At 35.1% G+C, this 11,123-nt stretch overlaps 1 protein-coding gene across 2 annotated transcripts; it reads right to left on the bottom strand.

Moving 5' to 3' along the window:
- Positions 1-9,194, bottom strand: LOC106061110 (sulfotransferase 1C1-like). Of its 2 annotated transcripts, XM_056033903.1 has the most exons (7): positions 8,497-8,626; positions 6,965-7,106; positions 6,641-6,852; positions 5,241-5,373; positions 4,136-4,230; positions 1,482-1,662; positions 1-668 (listed from the first exon to the last, which is right to left on the bottom strand). In XM_056033903.1, the coding sequence occupies exons 2-7, from the start codon at positions 7,047-7,049 to the stop codon at positions 541-543; spliced, it is 834 nt and encodes a 277-aa protein (XP_055889878.1). In that variant the 5' UTR covers positions 7,050-7,106; positions 8,497-8,626; the 3' UTR covers positions 1-540. The 2 variants fall into 2 exon arrangements, with proteins under 2 accessions (XP_055889878.1, XP_055889876.1); XM_056033901.1 differs by lacking the exon at positions 6,965-7,106 and having other exon boundaries at positions 8,497-9,194.
- Positions 9,195-11,123: the final 1,929 nt, after the last annotated feature.

Below are 11,123 nucleotides of genomic sequence, written 5' to 3' on the forward strand. Positions count from 1 at the left end.
CTTCATTTTTTAAATATTTTTTTGTAATGAGTTTAATCTAGTACATCAATCTTACAAAATAATAAAACAAGTAGAATCACATCCAACTAAAAACATAGGTTGCTAAGGTTAACATAGGCAATGACTTCTCTTTAGGTATGGATTCAATTTTATTAGCAATGAAATCATCACCAACCAAACAACTGGTTGTTAGGCAGGCCCACTAAACTACCCGTAAAAGTGCAGATCAATCAATAGTCAAGTGTTGAAAAATATAAATAAACTCTTGGAGTATTCCCCTATGAAACTTATTCTGCTAAGATCCTTTCACCTTGTCAAACAAATTGGCCTTTACTTCTTTTTGTTCTTCATTTTGTGAAGTTATTTAAATATGATTTTCTTATCTTATCTTATATAATACAGACGTTACTTCAAAAAAGATGATGATTACGTCCTACGCGTCATACAAACAGCAGTCACTGAGTTGGTTCCTTGATACAGTAGTCTCAAGTCAAGATCTGTTGGATAGATTAACTGTACACACCAAAGCAATCAAACGTCTCAGCTAGTAGAGTCCTCAGATGTTAACGTGTCTCTGATAGGAACTCCTTCAAGGTGGCTTGCTACCATTTCATCTAATTGATCAGAAATCTCTGGCTTCAAATGATTTCTCCAGTCACCCACTTGACCTGAGGGAAACAGTAACATGAAAGTAACAGTGTCATTTTACAGTAACAATAATATAAGGAGATATCCTAATTAATAACTACAATCCTACTATATCAGACGATGATTTTTATCTACTTGCTAACTTAACTCCAAACTAAGCACTGATTATAATTTAGGTTTCCTACATACAAGCCTACAGTTTAATATCAAATTCAGTTGTCAATAAGGCAAGGGCATTTACAAGACAAGGGACATAGGTTTAAAAAAAAAAAGGTCAAAATAAAACTAAGGCCCCAGGATGCCTTTATAATGTATTTACAATATGAGAAAGATATCAAAATGAGTCACATTTTTCATTTTATGCGACATGCTTTCAGGAGGAGTGTTAAGTGCTTGGCTTTCAAACACAGGAGTATTGGGCTCAAATCTCTGTGAAGACTGGAATTTATTACCTTTAGGATGCCCCTGAGTCCAACCAAATGACAATAGTTGGGTAAAGTAGAGATGGTAGTTGTGCTGGACAAATAACACCCTTGTTAACCATTGGCCAAAGAAACAGATGGCCGATACATCATCTATCCTATATATTTTGCAATTTCAGAAAGGGTAACTTTATATTTACTGTCAAGCTTTAGGTGATTCTTCAAACTTATCAAAGTATTATTGATTAAAGTTGTGTTGGCTTTTTTGTTGTTGTTGTTACCAAGACCCCTCAAGAATCTTGTTTACAGTGACATCAATTAAATTTAAAAGTTGGAAACTTTAATCAACAAAACTTTGATAGGTTTGAAGAAACAATTTTCTTGGAAGCAGCGATAAAAATTAGACTTCACCTTTTCTTAGAAACGACTCTTCCTGTTTGGCCATACCAACATCCTTCAACCAGTCGTAGTTAGCCGCCTTGTTGTTCTTCATGGTGTCAAAACTGCAGTGTCTAGCAATGGCTTCAACCTGAGTCTCTGTCAGAGGCTTGTTGAGAAAGTTGGCAATATCTCTCACCACTCTATGAACATCCTAAAGGGACACACACATAAACTGGTTAAGAAGGAAATCCAAGAGTCTCAAAGAGATGAGCTCACTGTTGAGTTCCCGGTCATTTCATCCCCGGTCATTTCATCCCCTGGTCACTTCATCCCCAGTCATTTCACCCCCTGATATTTTCATCATCTGATCATTTTTATCTAACAAATTGTAATTTTAAAAATCATGAAATGAGCAATATTTAATGCATTCATTTTTTATTTACATGACAAAAAAGTAGTATGTTAATGTTTAAAAGAAATTAAAGCAAAACTTATACAGGCGTTATGAGGATGGGTGAACTCCGCCTAGATCAGAGAAAAATAAAACCTTATTTCAAGGCTAAAAATGACGCGCCCATTTTCAAGAAAGAGAGATTGAAAAAAATATAATGAAGTGAAACATGGTCGTACTTTCACCACACCTTGGCCTTTGATGATAAGTTATCAGCGGCATGATCATAATTATTCTAATCGCACATCTGTCTCTCAAATGATTTTTGAATACTTCCACCAAACCTTGGCCTTCGATCCGGATAATATTATGATATTACAACCCCCACATCCAATAGAAGCGCTATAGCTAAGTACACACCCAGATTTACAATATAATATAAGATTTCTCATTAAGAAAACAAAGTGGAAGAGGAAACACTATAAACGCATTAGTAACAAGTCATAAAATGTCAAAAAGCATTCTACATAATCATATTTATATATAAAATATTTAATTGGGGATGAAGTGACCGGGGGATGAAGTGACAGGGGATGAAATGATCGGGGATGAAGTGACCAGGGATGAAGTGACCGGGGATGAAATGACCAGTCACCCACTGTTGAGAGCCAGAAGTAAAGTTTGAAAGCATAATGCAATACACAACATTATTATGTACACTCTAAGAAAAATGATCATTACATTTCACTAGTAGCTGAAAGGAGAATCACATATGATTTGACAGAGAATTAGGCCTTCTTTCACATGTTTACAATAATACCATGGAGAGTAATAATCATCACTGTCACTGTGTTATAAATGGTAAGCCTCAGTCGCATGTTTATAATTTTTAAAATTCAAATCTATGCATAACTATAGCATAGAGTTTTACACATAACTACTTTTGTATAGCACATCTTCCATACTCCTAGAGCTCAGTTGTCTCTGGTCCAGACAGACAAGTGGGGGGAAGAGGGTATCTGGAAAAAGTGCTGCCTTTAGCAAACATAACTCAGCTGGAGTCAATTTTGAAAAAAAAAAAAAAAAAAAACTCTATCTCCCCAGGTAGGCAAGTGAAGTGATTCATGCCACTCAGCCACAGATGTCGTAAAAATTCCTTTCGTTTTGACTTGATCAAATTAAATGCAAGCCTCAATTTAGTAAACAAAGTATGATGTACAGAAAAGGATATGAATGGCATTGTTAGAACCTACCATTAAAAATATTAATAATAATATTTAGGCTGAGTCAAAGACCTCAACACAATTCTTCACAAACACTTTTTCATGATCCAAGTAAATAGTGAAAAATTCTTCTTAGAGTGTCAGAAATTTTAGTCATCAGAGGTAAGGTCTTTCAGTTTTAATTTAAAATTTAACACAGTTAAGCATAATTCCTATGTTCAATTTTTAAAAATGTTCTATAGTCATTGTTAATATTTATTACGTTGGTTGATTACATTATCCAGTAGTTTGAGAAGAATAGTGGCAAAAACAATTTTTAGCTTGCTACTGCCTGCAAGTTGGACCAATATTCTCTCATTGTCATACCAATAAAAGGTTGAACTTTTCTTTAAACTAAGTGCCTCTAATTGAAGCCCATTTAGCAGCTGTGAAAGTGAAAGTTAATAGATAAGCTAACACTTTGTCATCATCATGCAAAGCAAACAATACCACACGTAAGTACAATACATTACAAGTAAGAAGGACGTAGGACATAATCTTTTTTTAGAAGTAACATCAGTATTTTATAAGATAAAAGGAAGTCTAATTGTCACATCGTTGTTTGATAGTTGGCGACATTTATTGGTTGTGGATCACGAGATATGCTGGTTTATGGAGAATATGATCTCGCACTGGGAAATCTAGGGGTCACAAGGGCATTATGGGTTTTTGACCACATGGTCAGAGGCAGTCTACGCCATGTAATTGAAGAAAGACAGCATTGAAGTATTGCTAGCTGTGTGTTTAATGAAATTCTATTGTATTATGTTATACAATTATGTGGATTATTTCAAGTATTCTCATTGATGGCTGAAGTTGGTCATATTACTCAGTAGATCAAGTAGACATACGCAACAAGTTCAGCGTGAAGAAGGACATTTAAGTAATACGCCATGAACATTCTAATGATACCAGAAGAGGTATAATGGTGATACAAAGATCATTCACGTAAACAGCGCCTATAAAACACATTACAATAAATAATATATTATAATAAAGATACACAAGGTATACTAATAATAAAAGCTTACTTCTTGTAAGTCTTCATAGAACAGTACCAAGATGTTGTCTTCATCCTTCCTGTCCCAAGCTTCCTTCACATGCTTCCACCAGGGGCCATAGTGAACTAGTGAACAAAGCATTTAAGTTATTAACCAATGTTATTTCTTTTAATAAGTAAAGATATTAGGTTTCAAAGGTTAAGGCCAGCGCGTTTCAATGGGGATAAGCTTCCATTGTCAATAAAATACTCCTAAAGGCATGCGTCTCAGATAGCCTCTGACAACTAAGTCCTGCACCTGGTTTGCTTGGGTGGATTAGATACTAAGCCTGGCAAAACTGCTTTTACTAAGATGTAAAGGGATGAAGGCAGATACCTGGGGCCACAAAACCGAGAGCTTCGGACAGACGGAGCTCGTCAGCCTAGTACGGGGATTCATCTAGGAGAGGGGTACTCTGACTTCAAGCCCCCGCTGCCTTGCGGTAATAAGGCTTCAGGAGACAACCTCAAGGAAAAATCAGGAGTGAAGCCCTTTAGGCGTTGGGAGTATCAACTATGAAATTCCCTTCAACAGCTTTTGCAACTGAGTTGGTGTCAAATGTAACACCAAGCGTTCCTTTGGACCACATCACTAAGCTCGAGGAAGGGACCATAATTTGTGGGCCACCCATGATCCTTCATCTAAGGCCTAGGAATGCACTCTGGAGATTAAACTCTGGTGCTGCTGCAAAGCGGCTAAATACAAATCCAGCGACTCATCTGGGTGCATCCATCCATTGTTTGCTACACCAATTTAGTTAGCCATCAAAGATTTACCTAAGTCCTTTTCAAACAAGACAGGTCCAAACTCTGCTACAACCAATGTACCCAAGTTAGCTATGAAAGATTTACCTAAGTCCTCTTCAAACAAGACAGGTCCAAATTCTGCTACAAACAATCTACCAAAGTTAGCCATCAAAGATTTACCTAATTTCTCTTCAAACAAGACAGGTCCAAATTCTGCTACAACCAATCTACCCAAGTTAGCTATCAAAGATTTACCCAAGTCCTCTTTAAACAGCATCGGCCTAAGTCTGCTACAACCAATTTACCCAAGCTATGAACAAACAATACATAACAAAGTGACCACAATTTACCTAAACCTTCAACAAACAGCTGGCAGTAATCATCAAATGTGCCAACAAATGACTGATCATCAATGACAAACTTTGTCAAAAAGAAATAATATGATACTACTGTATCCTTGGGATTTCTAGCTATGTAGATAATCTGCAAAAGTAAACAATTATAAAATGTCATTATGTATTTCAAAAACTGTCATTCTAAATCTATTAAAAACCATTTTTAACACAAAGATAATTTTCTATAGCAAAACTTTTATTAAATATATACATAAACCAAGTAACTAAAACTAATGAGCTAAAAATAGAATGTAATTAAAATGTTTATCAAAGACTTTTCCATCTCCAAGTAAAAGAGAGAACTGATGAATGTGTGTGTATGTTTTGCACCCCTCAATTGTCATTTATTGAGGGTCGAGGAAGCAAGTTAATATTATGGTCTTAGGTAAGAATGTGACCTTTCACAGTTTGTATTCTTCAGAATTGAAGATTATTACATCCCAGCCCAAACCTCCCACAGGATGGCTAGGGGCAGGGTTCAAACCAGGGGCTATTGAGACAACAGTCCGAAGCACATACCACAGACTAGGCAGCCATCCTAAATTTGCAATATGCATTCATGAAATAGTCAAAATGATGAAAACAGTAGTTCCAAAACATTGCCTGGAGCATTTTAGTTCTTAAATTTTATTACATTTTTCTGAAAAAATGCACTAAAACCTAACTTTTGCAGTGTAATACAATTAAGTAGTAGTAGTACTAGTAATACTTTTTATATGATTATATATCTATTCATTTTAATGAAAAGATAATTTCGTCAGTATTTTAACAGTACTGACGACTTCATTCCAAAAGTAAACCTCCTGTAAATTTTTTAGCTTTGACATAAAGTTAATAGAAACAATTTTTTTCTCCAGTAAAACTACAAAGTTTTAAAGAGAATAACATTATTATTAAGGTTATTACAATATTTAATTGCCTAAAAAGACCAGTGCATTTTAAAAATAATTATTAACTTTGTTTTTTAGTTTCTGTACCAGTATATTTAATTGCTTGAAGTCTAATGGTAAAAAATATGATTGTCCAAATACAAGTCTCAAATAAATATAACCAAGTCAGATTTTTTTTCTTATCGTTAATTAGCACATCTTGAGTTTGGGTGGTTATTTACTAAATATTTCTAAACATGTCTGTAGATGGGTTAATCATTTTATTTTATAAAATAGTAGCCTAGTCAAGTGGTACTGTGCTCTAAGCTGTCAGCTCGATGATCATAAGTTCGAAACCTGCCTGCAACCATCCCCCGTCTTCCTGTGGGAGGTTTGGGCTAGGATTTTATAATCTTCAAATCTGAAAGGACAACCAAAACTTGCCAAACAAAAAAAACAAAACAAAAAAACATTTGCATAGAGTACCTTAGGTTTCTTGCTTTTCATCTGGTTCGGCAACATGGAAAGTGGTAAATGTGTTTTAATAAGTCGGGGGGACTCCATCTTATTTAGAACTTGTTTGCCTGGAACAATCCACTCAAAGTAAGGAAACCTTTCCTCAATGTTGGTCTGAGCCGCATCCTCAATGTCCACACCATTGTTTATTAAATAAACTATTTCCTGTAGCCACGTAGTTCCTGAAAATAAAATTGCAATTACGAGGAAGTAGCTTGCAAGTTAAGAACACTGACTTGTGACTTGTATTTTTTTTAAGACATCCCTTTTGAAATGAAGATTATTATTTCCTACCTGCTTCAGGACTGCAGGGTTTGTGGCCTGCAGGGCTTGAACCTAGGACCATTTTGTGGCCTGCAGGGCTTGAACCTAGGACCATCTAGATGACAGTCTTGAGCACATACCTCACAACCAAGCAGCCACAGACTTTCAAACACTTAAATTTAGAGAAATAGGGAAAGAAAATTTTAAAATACTTTTGAGAGACACTTCAATTATATACTTGTCTAGAATCTTTTCAAAATATACACTTGAATTAAAATTTATATGAAAAACAAAAACTGCATAGTGCCAGCCAAACTGATCCTTCTTTAACCACAATGAAAATAATTTTACTTTCCCTCATAACTAGCAATTTTACTCAAAGTGAGTTACATTGACAGACAGACATAGATAAATACTGCTTATTAGGTAGGATGCCTGGCCTAGTGATATGAGCTTTGAACTGTTATCTGATAGTCCCTAGAGCAAACTCTGTTTCGCTGTCATCCCCTGCCATTCTGCAGAAGATTCAGGCTTGGACATAATAATATTTATTTCCAAAGGAATGTCCGAAACTTGTAAAACAAACAAATATGTCGTGCATAAATACATTGTGGGTTTATTGTTTATAATTAATACATGAAACTGACAAATTGAATGTTTTCAAGACTGAATTAAGAATGCACAGTTTAACTCTAAGAAAAGTACTCTGAGAAAATTGAAGAAGGAGTTAACATGGGAAGATGATGATTTTCTTGAGAAAATTTAAGAAGGAGTTAACATGGGAAGATGATGATTTTCTAACCCAAACCAAATGTACTTAAGAAATGCACACAAAAAATTTGACTTTCAAATTATTCCCTAATTGTATAGTATAAAAAATGTAAGCAAATTTTAAATGACTTGAACATGAATGTTGCCTTGATAACTTAAAACCTTGGTCTGTAGCTTTAATACAAAGTACCCCTTTAAGACCTTGTTATCTATAGGTTTAATAATGTGAAGGTCATCTATTTCTATGGCAGATGGTTAACAAGGGCATTATGTGGCTAGCTCAATGACCATAACCCTTTACTTTCGCCAACTAAAGTCAGGTACCCATAAGGGTTGCATAGACCCAGGGCCCTCTAAAAATCCTTAAATTAAAAATCCCAGTGCTCACTAAGGTTCGAACCTTCATTTTAGAAGTCAAGCACTTTACCACTCAGCCAACTTATCCCTAGCTTATCAATGCTTTTATTTTTAAAAATGTTTAAAAATCTTTGTGACATTCTGGCAATTTATTCTGCCTTGCAGTTTGCAATTTAATCTGCCTTGCAGTTTGCATTACGCTCATCAGTGTCACTACAAGACCACAAAAAAGATTGTCTGCACATGGTTGCTTGGTATGTGCTTTGATTTATTGTCTTGATGGACCCAGGTTTAAAACCTCCCCCCCAGCCATTACCTGCTGGAGGTTTGGGCTACGAGGTAGATCTAATAATCTTCCATTCAGAAAGAACATCTCAAAATGTAAATGATATGAAGTCTTTTTTTTTACTTTAAATAACTAAGATCTAAATTACCTGATTTTGGAAAGCTGACCACCCAGACATCATCCTCTCGGACTTCAAAATGAAGATTGTTTTTAATATCATTTACAACAAAATCTGGAAAGACATAGCCCCTATATCTAAATAACTGTGGCTTTCTACCATATTGTCTTAGCTTGATATCTTCAATTCCCTGTGCTCTCCTGGCCATTCTAGCATAATGCCGCAAGCCTATTGCTGTTAGCAACATGGCTCCAATGAACCCCGACAAATAGGTGAATAAAAGTAGAGTTCTCCTTCTCGTTGCCTGTTTGGGGTCAAAGTTATAGTCTTTGAAATTTTTAGACGTGTTTGAAACATTTCGAAACAAGACTGACAACTTGTTACTTTGCTTAGAAAGTGAAACATTATAACAAGCGTTCTTCAGATGACAAGCAACACTAGGCGCTCTTGAAAGACACCGCAGCTGGTGAAATAAACATGAAGATTGATGCCAGCTTCTAAACAGCATATTTATCATGGCACTCCTTTCAGTTCTGACTGGCACAAATGATGATATTCTATATATATTTTTGAAAATTTAATTTTAGATCTCCACTACTGGCACATGATTAGATCTTCTCAAGTCCAAACTGGTCAGTTGTCAGTAGTCTGTATTACTAGATCTTATATATTCAATGAGCTAAAAAAGAATGGAATTATATTGATTTAGATTATTTATAAAGATCTAGATCTAGACTATATACATCATACACAAGATAGGTCTAGAAATAATCTAAAGTTGTTGTTTATTCTTGAACTACACTACTGTCTAGTGTTAGAGTAACTTAGAGTAGGGACTGACTGAGAGGGGTTAAAATTGTTATGTAAAGTCTCAAAAATGGGTAGTAATATTATTTTTGGTAGTGTCTAACTCTAATTAAAGTCTAATAAAAATGACTTCAAATGATTAAATGAAGACTTAAGACTAATTATATATATATATATATAAATATAGTGGAGTAGGCTAAGTAAGGTGCCTGTGGACACAGTGTTAGACTTTTATATACTAGAATCTAGACTCTTTTTACTACTTTTAGTCTTGACTGAACTGTCTTTAAACTACGGTACTATATACAGACTAGACTACATAATCATAATAATGATAATTATAATAGATTGACTAGAATTGCCAATAATATAGAACCTAGATCATTAATTTTAAATACTAAAAATAAATCATAAAAATTTAGATATCTACTGTACAATTAGCCTACTGGACTTGGGGTAACTTTGGACTTTATTGTTTAAAAAGTCACTTTAATTTTAGCAGTTTAGGCTTAGGCCGACTTAGACTAGTCACATAACTTCATAAGTAAGTTACTTAGTCACAAATTAGTGACTTAGACTTAGTCATCTTTGTCTTAGTCAAACTTAGATAATCTAGTGACACTAGTGAATGCCACTGAATTAAATTATATAGGAATAGGCCCATCTTGGGCGTCTAGGCTAATGACTAGGCCACTGATTTACTTCAATTAGTGAATAGGTATAGGCCCGCCTTGGGTGTATAGGCTGGCTATACGCCTGCCTATAGTGCTATAGTATTACCGTTTATTACAGCCATGATTTTTACAGGCTATAGATAGGGGCCAAGCTAATGACTAGTATTACTATTAGTATTAGTTACTATTAGTACTACTACTACTACACTACACTTACTTGACTTACAGTTACACTCACGACTACAGCACAGTACTACTCTTACTCTACTACTAGATCTAAGTAGTACTAGATCTAGTACTAGTAAAAAGTAATGTACTACTTTAGTACTTAGTCTTAGAGTCTATGACTATGATTCATAGTATGACTATACTCATATATAATACTCATTAATAGAGACCGTAGCCGTAGTAGCCTAACTAGGAATTTCGATCTAGACATCTATCCTCTATTTAGATTAGCAGACGTATAGACAGTATAGAGTCTAGTCACCCCACTAGTGCTAGATCAAGTGTATCGATTTGACTCATTGGATGGTGAAGATTCAGTGAAAATTTACAGTGCAGTAATAGACTAGAATCTAGATCTAATATCTATAGACTATAGATCTAAAATCTAATAGATCTAGACTCTATACTCTATTCTATATGAATTTTTTATGATATCTAGTGACTTGTGTATGATCGTAACCTACGACCTCGATTATGTTAAAGTTGACTGCAGTAAGTTCCCCTTGATATATATTACAAAAATGTTATCCACAAGACAAAACAATTTATACAGAGTCAAGATCGAAACCATATATGACTATGATCTATAATCGAAACCATCTATGACTAGATCTATAATCGAAATATTTTAACACACACCTTTACCTATCCCTTAGTCTGTTGGACCGTTGGGGCACCAGGCAAGATTTGTCGACCGTCTTTCTCCATTCCTCCCTTTTTTTTGCCTTGTTCAGAACCTCTCTCAATGGCAGGCCTGTCCATTCTTTACTGTTGTCCTCCCATCGCTTTTTCTGTCTGCCTCTTCTTCTTTTCCCTGGCACTGTTCCCTGAAGAAAGGTCTTTGCGAGCCCCGTAGATCTTGTAATGTAGCCAAAGGTTTTAAGCTTTCGTTTTTTCACAATAGTAAGCAGGTCGTCATGAGCTCCGATCGCTACAGTAACCCTGTCT

The sequence above is a fragment of the Biomphalaria glabrata genome, chromosome 6 (assembly GCF_947242115.1).
Source record: "Biomphalaria glabrata chromosome 6, xgBioGlab47.1, whole genome shotgun sequence".
In the NCBI taxonomy this organism is placed as follows: domain Eukaryota; kingdom Metazoa; phylum Mollusca; class Gastropoda; family Planorbidae; genus Biomphalaria; species Biomphalaria glabrata.

What these genes read in the sequence shown, in the direction of transcription:
- LOC106061110 (XM_056033901.1), bottom strand. Translation starts at nt 8,983, where the DNA reads ATGATAAATATGCTGTTTAGAAGCTGGCATCAATCTTCATGTTTATTT. An exon ending in GGTCAGCTTTCCAAAATCAG is followed by an intron (nt 6,853 to 8,496) that starts GTAATTTAGATC and finishes TTTTATTTTCAG; the next exon opens with GAACTACGTGGCTACAGGAA. An exon ending in GCTGTTTGTTGAAGGTTTAG is followed by an intron (nt 4,231 to 5,240) that starts GTAAATTGTGGT and finishes TTTGTTCACTAG; the next exon opens with TTCACTATGGCCCCTGGTGG.